Source organism: Oncorhynchus tshawytscha, linkage group LG09 (assembly GCF_018296145.1).
Source record: "Oncorhynchus tshawytscha isolate Ot180627B linkage group LG09, Otsh_v2.0, whole genome shotgun sequence".
In the NCBI taxonomy this organism is placed as follows: domain Eukaryota; kingdom Metazoa; phylum Chordata; class Actinopteri; order Salmoniformes; family Salmonidae; genus Oncorhynchus; species Oncorhynchus tshawytscha.
In genome coordinates this window covers 27,517,646-27,532,221 of record NC_056437.1, presented here as the reverse complement: position 1 = coordinate 27,532,221, position 14,576 = coordinate 27,517,646, and the positions used below count along the sequence as shown (strand labels likewise).

Sequence of the window (14,576 nt, the reverse complement as noted above, 5' to 3'; positions counted from 1 at the left end):
ATGGAATACCTACATAGGCGTACAGGCCCATTATCAGCAACCATCACTCCTGTGTTCCAATGTCAAGATGTGTTAGCTAATCCAAGTTTATAATTGTAAAAGGCTAATTGATCATTAGAAAACCCTTTTGCAATTATGTTAGCACAGCTGAAAACTGTTGTCCTGTTTTAAGAAGCAATAAAACTAGCCTTCTTTAGACTAGTTGAGTATCTGGAGCATTCCATGCTGTGTAGGGTGCCGTCTTTCGGATGGGACGTTAAACGGGTGTCCTTACTCTCTGAGGTCATTAAAGATCCCATGGCACTTATCGTAAGAGTCGGAGTGTTAACCCCGGTGTCCAGTCTAAATTCCCAATCTGGCCCTCAAACCATCACGGTCACCTAATAATCCCCAGTTTACAATTGGCTCATTCATCCCCCTCCTCTCCCCTGTAACTATTCCCCAGGTCGTTGCTGCAAATGAGAACGTGTTCTCAGTCAACTTACCTGGTAAAATAACAGATAAATAAATCATAAAATGCTGATTAGAATGTAATTGAGAAAACATAGAAACATCCTTTCTGAATTTAAAAGTAATCCTTGAAGTAATCATCTAGTTTTTCAAAAGTATTTGTAATCCCATTACAATATTTTTGCTGGTAACGTAACGGAATACAGTTACAGCATTTTTTGTAATTCTTTACATGTAATCCGGTACTCCCCAACCCTGCTCCTTACACACACCAAGTGAAGGCCCAGAGCAGCTAGCTCTTAGAAACACTGACGATCAGACTCAGACAATCAGAGTTTACATTTGAAGTCGGAAGTTTACATACACGTTAGCCAAATACATTTAAACTCAGTTTGTCACATTTCCTGACATTTAATCCTAGTAAAAAATTCCCTGTTTTAGGTCATTTAGGATCACCACTTTATTTTAAGAATGTGAAATGTCAGAATAATAGTAGAGAGAATGATTTATATCAGCTTTTCTTTCTTTCATCACATTCCCAGTGGGTCAGAGGTTTACATACACTCAATTAGTATTTGGTAGCATTGCCTTTAAATTGTTTAACTTGGGTCAAGTGTTTCGGGTAGCCTTCCACAAGCTTCCCACAATAAGTTGGGTGAATTTTGGCCCATTCCTCCTGACAGAGCTGGTGTAACTGAGTCAGGTTTGTAGGCCTCCTTGCTCGCACATGCTTTTTCAGTTCTGCCCACAAATTTGCTATAGGATTTAGGTCAGGGCTTTGTGATGGCCACTCTAATACCTTGACTTTGTTGTTCTTAAGCCATTTTGCTATAACTTTGGAAGTACGCTTAGGGTCATCGTCCATTTGGAAGACCCATTTGCGACCAAGCTTTAACTTCCTGACTGATGTCTTGAGATGTTACTTCAATATATCCACATAATTTTCCTCCCTCATCAAGCCATCTATTTTGTGAAGTGCACCAGTGCCTCCTGCAGCAAAGCATCCCCACAACATGATGCTGCCACCCCCGTGCTTCATGGTTGGGATGGTGTTCTTCAGCTTGCAAGCCTACCCCTTTTTCCTCCAAACACAATGATGGTTATTATGGCCAAACAGTTTCATCAGACCAGAGGACATTTCTCCAAAAAGTACGATCTCTGTCCCCATGTGCAGTTGCAAACCTTGGTCTGGCTTTTTTATGGCGGTTTTGGAGCAGTGGCTTCTTCCTTGCTGAGCGCCCTTTCAGATTATGTCAATGTAGGACTCATTTTACTGTGGATATAGATACTTTTGTACCTGTTTCCTCCAGCATCTTCACAAGGTCCTGTTGTTCTGGGATTGATTTGCACTTTTCGCATCAAAATACGTTCATCTCTAGGAGACAGAACATGTCTCCTTCCTGAGCGGTATGACGACTGCGTGGTCCCATGGTGTTTATACTTGCATACTCTTGTTTGTACAGATGAACGTGGTACCTTCAGACATTTGGAAATTGCTCCCAAGGATGAACCAGACATGTGGAGGTCTACAAAAAAGTCTTGGCTGATTTATTTTGATTTTCAAATGATGGCAAGGAAAGAGTCACTGAGTTTGAAGGTAGGCCTTGAAATACATCCACAAGTACACCTCCAATTGACTCAAATTATGTCAATTAGCCTATCAGAAGTTTCTAAAGCCATTAGATCATTTTCTGGAATTTTCCAAGCTGTTTAAAGGCATACTCATCTTAGTGTATGTTAACTTCTGACCCACTGGAATTGTGATACAGTGAATTATAAGTGAAATAATCTGTCTGTAAACAATTGTTGGAAAAATGACTTGTGTCATGCACAAAGTAGATGTCCTAACCGACTGGCCAAAACTATAGTTTGTTAACAAGACATTTGTGGAGTGGTTGAAAAACGAGTTTTAATGACTCCAACCTAAGTGTATGTAGAATTCCGACTTCAAGACAGTTTAAATTCTCCAACACATGGAGGTCACAGCTACCATTGCTAGTGGCCCATGCTGTTTTAAAAAAGGGTTACAACAAAATGTAAATTGGTAATGTGTTGACATTTTCTTATATAAATTATAATAGTGTTATAAAGAATATCATGGGGAAACAAAAATATGATGATTTAGAAACTTGAAACATAATTCTCAATAGAGTAGGCATAGTTTATTTTCTAGCATAGTTGAACTCACCCTCAATAAGACAGTTATCACCCACAACAAGGAAGTGTTTTCATACATGATTCTATAGAGGTTTCTAGAGCGTGAGTATATTTCCTGTTAGCAGGTTGATTATTCTCACATTATGTATTTTAAACGTGCTTTGACTTACTGAACATGTACCACTGAAGAGGGACATGAGCTTCCCTGCTCTCTGTCTCTCTGCTCTATACTAGCACTGTGTGATGCAAATTAGGATTTACAACTCGTCCATTGTTTATAGTTGATTTGAATATGAGTGAGGGCACACCAAGCCAGAGTTTTTGTTTCAAACAAACGAACAAACAGTCTGAGTATTTTCATAACTCTCTAGATAGATCATCACAAAGTGATACAATGTACTCCCAAATTGGTGGCTGGTGGGTTATAGCACACACTTACTTTATCAACTGAGATAGTAAAAACAGCGTAACACAGACAACTACAAAATGTGTTGTTTCCAGATTGGCTAATACCTCTGACTCTTCAAAACAAATCACGCCTTCTTTGTGATAGGTTGTTTCACCACATGTACTCTCAAAGCTCAAAAACAGCTGATTTAATTTCAAGTCATGTAGTGTTCCATGCCAACAGACTTCTGACTAATTGAATAATGCATGAATCACCTGAATGCTGCATTTATGAGGCAACTGTATAAAAATATACAACTCCTGCTAAAAAGGTGGAATTGGAAATGGCTTTAAATAATACATGGGTGAAGTTTGAAACAGACATAGTATGGAGGTCAGTCATGAATATTTGACTTTTAGAATATAGATGAACCTATGACTTATAGCCCATGTGAGTGACCATGAGGTCATCACGATCAAGATCAAAACGTTAACAATACTTCAGTTAGGCCTACTTACTCCGTATCAAAATTAAGAGAGCCAGCTAAGCATCAAATTCCCATAGCATTAAAGAAAACAAAACTGCTCCTATACCAATCAGTAACCATACTGACATGAAAAAACTAATCTCAGCAGAAAAAGAGGTTGCCTTTTTAATCTTCCCCAATTAGTTAGTGAACCACTGCAGTACAAATAGCTTTTTGTTTGTGTCAGACATTCTCTTTCACATAGAATTAACTTCCTCTTCTTGTTGTCAGTTCCAGTACCAAAAGCAAGAAAAAGGGTGTTGTCTATAGTTAAATTAAAGTTTTGTAGCTAAACTTCCCAGTGAACATGTTTAGAAGAACAGTGATACATCTTCCTTTTAATTGTGTGTGAAAAACTGATTGACACAGGTCACAACGCTGGAGACTACATGAGGATATAAGACATTGATCTGTACAAATCATCTTTAGTCACAGTCAGGAGACATAAAAATATTAAAAGCAATTCTGTATTGAGCTACAGTACCATGTTCAGATTGTTCACTGACGGTTCTGTTGATGACCTATAAAATAGACATAGATATACTGACATTCTATTGCTGAGGCCTTGGTTGAAACTAAATTCACATCAAATTGCATCAAACATAATAACCAACCAAATACCTCTAAGGTTACTAACCAACTAAGGCAACTAGTCTACATACTGTATGCATGCAGAATAATTGTAATAGACTGAACAAAAATATAAACACAACATGTAAGCTGTTTCATGAGCTGAAATAAAAGATCCCAGAAATGTTCCATATGCACAAAAAGCTTATTTTTCTCAAATTTTGTGCACAAATTTGTTTACATCCCTGTTAGTGAACATTTCTCCTTTGCCAAGATAATCCCTCCGCCTGACCGATGTGGCATATCAAGAAGCTGATTAAACAGAATGATCATTACACAGGTGCACCTTGTGCCGGGGACAACAAAAGGCCACTCTAAAATGTGCAGTTTTGTCACAATTGGCATGCTGACTGCAGGAATGTCCACCGTTGCTGTTGCCAGAGAATGTTAATTTCACTGCCTCCAACCTCGTTTTTAGGAGAATTTGGCAGTACGTCCAACCGGCCTCACAACCACAGACCACGTGTAACCACACTAGCCCAAGACCTCCAGATCCAGTTTCTTCACCTGCGGGATTGTCTGAGACCAGCCACCCGGACAGCTGATGAAACTGTGGATTTGCACAACCAAAGTATTTCTGCACAAATTGTCAGAAAACATCTCAGGGAAGCTCATCTGCGTGCTCGTCGTCCTTACCAGGGTCTTGACCTGACTGCAGTTTGGCGTCGCAACCAACTTCAGTGGGCAAATGCTCATATTCGATGACCACTGAAATGCTGGAGAAGTGTGCTCTACATGGATGAATCCTGGTTTCAACTGTACCGGGCAGATGGCAGACAGAGTGTATGGCGTTGTGTGGGAGAGCGGTTTGCTGATGTCAAAGTTGTGAACCGAGTGCCCGGTGGTGGCGGTGGGATTATGGTATGGGCAGGCATAAACTACAGACAATGAACACAATTGCATTTTAATTGTATGTCCCAGTTCTTCCATGGCCCGCATACTCACAAGATATGTCACCCATTTGAGCATGTTTGGGATGCTCTGCATTGATGTGTACGACAGAGTGTTCCAGTTCCTGCCAATATTCAGCAGGCCACAATCAACAGCCTGATCAACTCTAAGCTAAGGAGACGTGTCGCGCTGCATGAGGCAAATGGTGGTCACACCAGATACTGACTGGTTTTCTGGTTTTCTGATCCGCCACTACCTTTTTTAAAGGTATCTTTGACCAACAGAAACATACTTATCTGTACTCCCAGTCATGTGAAATCCATAGATTTGGCCCTAATGACTTTAAAAAAAAATGATTTCCTTATATTAACTGTAATTTAGTAAAATCTTTGAAATTGTTGCATGTTGCATTTATATTTTTATTCCGTGTATATATATTTTTAGAAACTGGGTGGTTCGAGCCCTGAGTGATGATTGGCTGACAGCCGATGTATATCAGACATTATAAACTGGGTGGTTCGAGCCCTAAATGCTGATTGGCTGACAGCCGTGGTATACCAAGGGTATGACATTTATTTTTACTGCTCTAATTACGTTGGTAACCAGTTTTTAATAGCAATAAGGCACCTTGGGGGTTTGTGATATATGGCCAATACACCATGGCTAAGGGCGCGTTGTGTTGTGCATAAGAACAGCCCTTAGCCATGGTATATTGGCCATATTCCACACCACCTCGGGTCTTATTGCTCAAGTCTATTAGTACATGCAACAGTACAGTATGTTGATCTGTCTGGCTCTCTGTCCCCTAGGCATGGAGGAGACGATGGTTTGTTCTTCGAAGAGGACGCATGAGTGGGAATCCAGATGTGTTGGAGTACTACCGAAACACAACCTCAAAGAAGCCCATCCGCACCATCGACCTGAGAGAGTGTGAGGTTCAGATGCAGACGGAGCAACGACTGGTCAAGAGGGAGTTCCAGAACCAGCACCTCTTCGTTATCAAGACGTCGTCTCGCATTTTCTACCTGGTGGCCAAGACTGAGGAGGAGATGAACAGTTGGGTCAGCCAGATCAGGGAAATCTGTCACTTTGGACCTCTGAGTCTGGATGATGGGACAGGTAAGGACCTGGCACAGAGACACAGTTCAATACGGTCACAGTTTAAACGCCTTGGGTATTAGAAATGCGCATTACAAATTAAATTAATTAGACTGCTCTAAGTACGTTGGTAACCAGTTTAGGGGCTCCCGAGTGGTGCAGAGGTCTAAGGCACTGAATCTCAGTGCTAGAAGCGTCACTACAGACACACTGGCTCGAATCCAGGCAGTATCACAACCGGCCGTGATTGGGAGTCCCATAGGGCGGTGCACAATTGGCCCAGCGTCGGCCGGATTTGGCCGGTGTAGGCCATCATTGTAAATAAGAATATGTTATTAACTGACTTGCCTAGTTAAATAAAGGTTAAATTAAATATTTTTTTAAAAATTATAATTAGTTACAAAATCACATTCATATGTTCAATTTCTACAAAGAATATAGAGAAACACTATTTGGTATTCAACTCTTGCTGGAGGCTTTTGTCCAGTGACCTACAGTAAGAATGTGTGCACATGTGTTTGTGTGTGGGTAGAGTAGCCATGTTTAGGGAAGGTTGTCTATATTCAAGAGTGAGATAAATCAAATCCAATTTTATTGGCCACATATACATGGTTAGCAGATGTCATTGCGAGTGTAGCGAAATGCTTGTGCTTCTAGTTCCGACAGTGCAGCAATATCTAACATGTAATCTAACAATTCCACAACAACTACCTAATACACACAAATCTAAGTAAAGGAATGGAATAAGAATATATACATATAAATATATGGATGAGCAATGACAGAGCGGCATAGGCAAGATGCAATAGATGGTATAAAATACAGTATGTACATATGAGATAACAACCCATTTAGGTGTCTGATGATTTCTCTGTGTTATGAGCTTCTTAAAAATGTCTCGAGGACATGACTGGTAAATCAAGGACCGTCTCAGAGAAGCCCGCAAAATTAATATATTATTTGAAGATGTGAATATTAATTTGTCATGTGTAGTTTTGCATTGCATTTAAAGGAGACGTTTGAATTAAATGTGTTTATTCTCATTAATGCTCCAAGCCAAGTATGATACTTTGCCTCTTCTTCGCTGTTAAAGTCCCTGGGCTCAAGAAATGTACTGATGTCCCTCAATGACATATTGTAGTATATTAACTATTTTTGGAGTATTAGGTTGAGGTTAGAAATCTTTTTCGCAAAAGGGCCCCTGACGTACATGTACAATCAGAAAAGTGCATACTAAAATGATAGACACACACACGTATGCAGACACACACACACAAGCACACATGTAGGCATGCACACACGCACCCATACATACACCTACTTCAATGTTGTAGCAATAATCAAATCAGAACCATTTGGCAGACAGCTTCTGATTACAAACAGTAAATCACTGAACAGTGCTGAAGTAAAATGTGATTTATTTTACCCAATTCAGTTACAAGTTATCTTTCTCTGTGAAACTCATAGTGCCATAGATATTACAACTCTCCACAGGCATGCAAGTTCAGCTAGGGTGATGCTTGAACAGTTAGACACCAAGCTCTCTTGTCTTCATGTCTTATTAACTCCAAACCAGGGGGAGAGCTGTGGATAAGAGCTGTCAGTTGGAACATTTAGTTAAACATTGTTCTGTATGGAGCAGATAGAGCCAACTACATGATCTCCAGACAAAGAGAAGAGATTATAGCCCAGAGGAACAGTGGCTAACCCCAGGTTTACACATTACTGGGAATGATAACACAATGTCAGACATTCAGTCAATGAAATCCTGAACTAGTTTACTATTCAGTACACACACAAAAATCTTTCCAACACACACTGTCGTAAATCCAGTGTGTGAAAAAATACAACAGATAATGCCACAATTTCATTCTTTTCTGCAGTTTCATGTGCTGAATAAATACCTTTAGGCTTTACAATATGCCTCACAACTATAAGGTACTTACAGCATTTAAATAATTTTCAAATAGTAGTTACAGTGTATCTCATTGTCTCCAGAAATTTGAATACACAAAGCGTTGATAGACCAAGCTATTATACTCTACCACATGGTGATACTCACACTCATAATTTGGTCTTTATAACTATACCGAACAAAAATATAAACACAACATTAAACAATTTCAAAGATTTTACTGAGTTACAGTTTTTCACACCCAGACCTTAGAGAGCCTTTTTATGTCTCTATTTGGTTTGGTCAGGGTGTGATTTGGGGTGGGCATTCTATGGTTTGTTATCTAGGATTTTTGTATTTCTATGTTTTGGCCAGGTATGGTTCTCAATCAGGGACAGCTGTCTATCGTTGTCTCTGATTGGGAACCATACTTAGGTAGTCCGTTTTCCCTCCTTTCTTTGTGGGAAGTTGACTTTTGTTTATGGCATATAGCCTGTAGCTTCACGGTTTGTTTTGTAGTGTTTATTGTTTTGTTCGGCGTCTATTCCTAAAAAAAAGAATATGTACGCTCACGACGCTGCACCTTGGTCCAGTTCCTTCAACAGCCATGACAGAACTTTCCAACACCAAAGGACCGAGCAGCGTGTAATGGACTCCTGGACATGGGAGGAAATCCTGGACGGGAAAGGACCCTGAAGGCAGGCTGGGGAGGATCGCCGTCCACGGGAGAAACTGGAAGCAGCTAGAGCTGAGAGGCAGCGTTATGAGGGAGCAAGGCTGGCAAGGAAGAGGCAGCCCCCAAAATTATTTTGGGGGGGCACATGGGGAGTGTGGCAGAGTCAGGTTGGAGACCTGAGCCAACTTCCCGTGCTTACCGTGGCGGGCGTTGTACTGGTCAGGCACCGTGTTATGCGGTGGAGCGCACGTTTTCTCCAGTACGTGTTCTTAGCCCGGTGCGCTACATCCCAGCTCCCCGCATATGCCGGGCTAGGGTGAGCATCCAGCCAGGACGGATTGTGCCAGCCCTGCTCTCCAGACCTCCAGTACGTCTCTACGGCCCAGGATATCCTGCGCCAGCTCTGTGCACTGTGTCTCCAGTGCGTCTGCACAGCCCAGTGCATCCTGTGCCTGCGCCCCACACGTGCCGGGACAAAGTCACCATACAGCCAGGACGGATTGTGCAGGCTCTTAGCTCGAGACCTCTAGTGCGCCTCCACAGCCCAGTGAATCTGGTGCCTCTGTCTAGGACAGGGCCTCGTATATGTCTCTCCAGCCTGGTGAGTCCTGTGCCTGCGCCCAGAACTAATCCCCTTGCATGTCTCCCCAGCCTGGTGAGCCCTGTGGCAGCTCCACATACCAGACTGCCCATACGTCTCCTCCCTCCAGTGATGGTCCATGACAAGAAGCCTCCAGTGATGATCCATGGCACTAAGCCTCCAGTGATGATCCATGGCACGAAGCCTCCAGTGATGATCCATGGCACGAAGCCTCCAGTGATGATCCATGGCACGAAGCCTCCAGTGATGATCCATGGCAAGAAGCCTCCAGTGATGATCCATGGCAAGAAGCCTCCAGTGGTGAGACTTGGCACGAAGCCTCCAACGAGGGCCTCCAGTCCGGAGCCTCCAACGAGGGCCTCCTGTCCGGAGCCTCCAGAGACGGCCTCCAGTCCGGAGCCTCCAGAGATGGCCTCCAGTCCGGGGCCCGCAGAGACGGCCTCCAGTCCGGGGCCCTCAGCAGCGAGGGTGCCCAGTCCGGGGCCCTCAGCAGCGAGGGTGCCCAGTCCGGGGCCCGCAGCAGCGAGGGTGCCCAGTCCAGGGCCCGCAGCAGCGAGGGTGCCCAGTCCGGGGGGGGTACTGTCACGCCCAGACCTTAGAGAGCCTTTTTATGTCTCTATTTGGTTTGGTCAGGGTGTGATTTGGGGTGGGCATTCTCTGTTTTGTTGTCTATGATTTTTGTATTTCTATGGTTTGGCCGGGTCTGGTTCTCAATCAGGGACAGCTGTCTATCGTTGTCTCTGATTGGGAACCATACTTAGGTAGCCCGTTTTCCCTCCTTTCTTTGTGGGAAGTTGACTTTTGTTTATGGCACATAGCCTGTAGCTTCACGGTTTGTTTTGTAGTGTTTATTGTTTTGTTCGGCGTCCTTTTCTAATAAAAAGAATATGTACGCTCACCACGCTGCACCTTGGTCCAGATCCTTCAACACCCGTGACACAGTTACAGTTACAGTTCATATAAGGAAATCAGTCAATTTAAATAAATGCATTAGGCCCTAAATCTATGGATTTCACGACTGGGAATACACATATGTATCTGTTGGTCATAGATACCTTTAAAAAAAGTAGGGACTTGGATCAGAAAACCAGTCAGTATCTGGTGTGACCACCATTTGCCTCATGCAGCACGACACATCTCCTTCGCAAAGAGTTGATAGGCTGTTGATTGTGGTCTATGGCATGTTGTGACACTCCAATTCAATGGCTGTGTGCGAAGTTGCTGGATATGGGCAGAAACTGGAACACGCTGTTGTACACGTCAATCCAGAGCATCCCAAACATGCCCAATGGGTGATATGTCTGGTGAGTATGCAGGCCATGGAAGAACTGGGATATATCCATGTCCCAGAAATTTTGTACAGATCCTTGTGATATGGGGCCATGCATTGTCATCCTGAAACACGAGGTGATGGCGGCGGATGAATGACAAAACAATGGGCCTCAGGATCTCATCACGGTATCTCTGTGCATTCAAATTGCCATCAATAAAATGCAATTGTGTCCATTGTCGGTAGTTTATGCCTGCCCATACCAAAATTCCACTGCCATCATGGGGCACTCTGTTCACAACGTTGACATCAGCAAACCGCTCACCCACACAATGCCATACACGTGGTCTGCAGTTGAGGCCGGTTGGACATACTGCCAAATTCTGTAAAACGACGTTGGAGACGACTTATGGTAGAGAAGTTAACATTCAATTCTCTGGCAACAGCTCTGGTGGACATTCCTGCAGTTAGCATGCCCATTGCACGCTCCCTCAAAACTTGAGACATCTGTGGCATTGTGTTGTGTGACAAAAACTGCACATTTTAGAGTGGCCTTTTACAGTCCCCAGCACAACGCGCACCTGTGTTATGATCATGATGTTAAAACAGCTTCTTGAATGCCACACCTGTCAGGTGGATGAATTATCTTTGCAAAGGAGAAATGCACACTAACAGAGATGTAAAAAATGTTTGCACAGCATTTTAGAGAAATAAGCTTTTTGTACACATTTCTGGGATATTATATTTCAGCTCATGAAACATGGGACCAACACTTTACATGTTGCATTTATATTTTTGTTCAGTTTATAATGACCTCAGTTACTGAAAGCCCAGCAGAGATGGTTGCCAGTAATGAAGTAACGACAATCTATAAGCAATGTGTGAATGATAAGAACATTGATGTTTCCTCGTATATAGATCTCAGGCTCCTGTCTGCATGTTCTCACCACTCAACTAAAATCATTTTAACAGAAAATGAATAGTTATAGCTATGTAGCTACTAGTTAGCACCTCGCCTAAAATATTTTCAATAGCAAAGTCAAGCACATAACTATGCATGCACAGCACACAGTCACAAACTACAGTATGTACAGTATATGGTTTGGAAAAGTAAAGAAATAATTCATTTTTCAATAATTACACTGCCTGGTCTTTTTTTTCTCATTCTTATGTTTTATGGTGCTGGTCAAATAATGTTTATTCTACATGTCACATATTTACACAAAATAGAATGAGTATACAAAACACGAAGAACACCTGCACTTTCCATGACATAGACTGACCAGGTGAATCCAGGTGACATCTATGATCCCTTATTGATGTCACTTGTTAAATCCACTTCAATCAGTGTAGATGAAGGGGAGGAGACAGGTTAAAGAAGGATCTTAAAACTTTGAGACACTTCAGACATGGATAGTGTATGTGTGTCATTCAGAGGGTGAACGGGCAACACAAAACATTTTTATGTGAAGAACTGCAATGCTGCTGGGTATTTCACGCTCAACAGTTTCCCCTGTGTATCAAGAATGGTCCACCAGCCAAAGGACATCCATCCAACTGGACACAACTGTGGGAAACATTGGAGTCAACATGGGCCAGCATCCCTGTGGACTGCTTTCAACACCTTGTAGAGTCCATGCTCTGACTGTTCTGAGGGCAAAAGGGGGGGTGGTGGGTGGGGGGGTGTTCCTAATGTTTGTTATGCTCAGTGTATAACATGTTTATACCTACACATGTGTTGTGGTTATACTGTACCATAGTGGACTTTTTATTAGAAAAGGGGTTACTCAGTCTGAATAGTTACATGGTGGTGGATTCGTTTACAGTAAGGGGGACATGGACAAGCGCAAAAACATTAAAAGCACTACAAATTCATTGCACTGCCACCTGCTGGACAGTACTGACAACTACATTTCAGAGATCACATTTATCAAGAGAGATCAGGATTCCTGTCTGACTCTGGCCCAATGTCTGTGTAACATTATCCTGAGCCGGCCCAGAACTAATGTAGAAACTATGGATTTCTTCTCTCTATTCTCTCTAATCCCCCTGTTCTTTTTCTCTCCCTCGCTCTCTCCCCATCTCTCTGTCTTTCAGAATCTGAGGAAGTTTTCTCTCACACCCCAAACCCCCAGCAGGTTTCACCAGCTCTCTCCCGAAGTATGTCATTCATTTCCAACCATGACTTTGTGGCCAATGGCAACAGCAGAGTGGAGATGCCGAGCCAGATGGAACCCAACTATCCACTGGATTACCTATTCCTCTCACAGTGTGAGACAGGGAGGTTCAGCCTCTCTAGGTAAATAGCCTCTCAAACATCAAGCTGGACACCATATCAACACCACACGTTGTTTAACACTCTACTGCACACAGTTAATTTTTTCATTTAAAAAAAGTGCAGTATGCAGAAATCGCTCCGCCATTTCCTGGTTGCAAAAATTCTAACAGTTCGCCTAATTTCAGTTTATGTGACAAAACAACCAAGCATCGTGTAAAGAATCATTGTACCATCCAAACCACTGTGAAATATATTTTCAATAACCAAAATATTGTATTTTCAGCTGTTTGAAGCTGGTGTACAAAACCGAAAGTAAAAGACGCAAAAATGAAACTTAAGAACATAAAGCATAAAAATAGTGCACATAGAACATATCTACCACTTATTAGACTTGCTTTCAATGAGAATGACAGACGTATAACTCACATTTCAAAAAGTTACATATTGCACCCCCCCAAAAATATCCATTCTATTCTTGGAAGATTTAGGCTTTCTGATAATGTATCAATAATGTCAACAACAACAAAAAATACTTTTACCCCCATCACCCAGATTAGAACGTTTTGCCTCAGGGAAACTCTGTGTCATAAGGGTACTAAAACACCAAGGCATATAGTATTGGGCATATAGTATTTCACTACCTCTCGAACCTGATTCTGGGTTTCATTCCTCCTCACTGTCCTCACTATCAGAGGCTATGATCCTAACTGCTCAATTAGGCTAATTTTGCCCATAGAATTTCCCTGTGTCAATTACCTGTGAATGTCAGTGGATATGTTGGCAAAAACATTGACCAAAACTACATGTCTTTCATTGAGTATGATATTGCCCTGAAAAGCAGCATAACTGCTCACCGTTGCCCTGAGGCAACAAAAATAAAACTACATTTGAAAAATGTATTCATAAAAACTAAATATGTTAAAAACCTAATAAATATGCTTCTTTAGAGATTTGTCAAGTAATCTCTATTTAAACATGCAAAAGTCTGAAATATTTCTTAACCTTCGCTCACACCATGCGCTCACGTCGCTCTGCTTCCTGAAGACGATCCCTCCCCCAATTGATACATCATACCAACTTCTGCACCTCATTGGTTTGTTTACAGACGTCATCACATATTTTGATGTTTAGGTTAAATGATGATAAACGATAAACACTGTATTTTTATTTTTATTTCTTTTATAGATGCGACAGCTTTTCAAATTCGGAGAGATCTCTGGAACAAAATTCATCAGACACTACTACTGAAGATGTCTTCTCTTCACCCCTCGGCACTGATCCTTCTCCGTCTCCCTTTCCCCATACTGGCCCATTTCCGTCCCCCTTCCCTCACACTGGACCATCTCAGTCTCCCTATCCCCACATTAGGACGCATGACCCCCCTTTCAGCGCACCATGTGGCCCCACGTCAACCTCATCCTCTCCTCGAACACTCCATCGCACACCAGATGTCTTCCAGTTTGACAAGCCATACTCTTCTGCCATATTGGAGGCAACTAGTGATGGACTAACTCCCCCTCCTCTACCCCCCAAGCCTGTCCACCTCTCAGAGCACCTCAGAGATGACGGCTCCCACGGGCCTCTGGCAGGAATTAGGCAGCAGCTCACAGACCAAACTGCACTCATCCCCCGGAGGATCTCTCTGTCAGGCCTGCCAGACCACTTCAGAAGAGGTACAGTATATAAACAGCAGAGTCCTTCAGTCTAGGCCAGGGTT

General features: G+C 42.4%; 1 protein-coding gene across 5 annotated transcripts in view; it reads left to right on the top strand.

Annotated features, from left to right (window-relative positions):
* Positions 1-14,576, top strand: part of gab3 (GRB2 associated binding protein 3) — a 32,595-nt gene that overhangs the window by 2,608 nt on the left and 15,411 nt on the right. For 4 of the 5 annotated variants that reach the window (XM_042326724.1, XM_024433850.2, XM_042326721.1 and 1 more), the window contains exons 2-4: positions 5,852-6,161; positions 12,679-12,880; positions 14,045-14,532. In XM_042326724.1, coding sequence (XP_042182658.1) covers positions 5,852-6,161; positions 12,679-12,880; positions 14,045-14,532 — 1,000 coding nt within the window. Of the gene's footprint in view, positions 1-1,999; positions 2,048-5,851; positions 6,162-12,678; positions 12,881-14,044; positions 14,533-14,576 lie in introns of those variants that run through there. The other variant, XM_042326722.1, reaches the window with a different exon arrangement.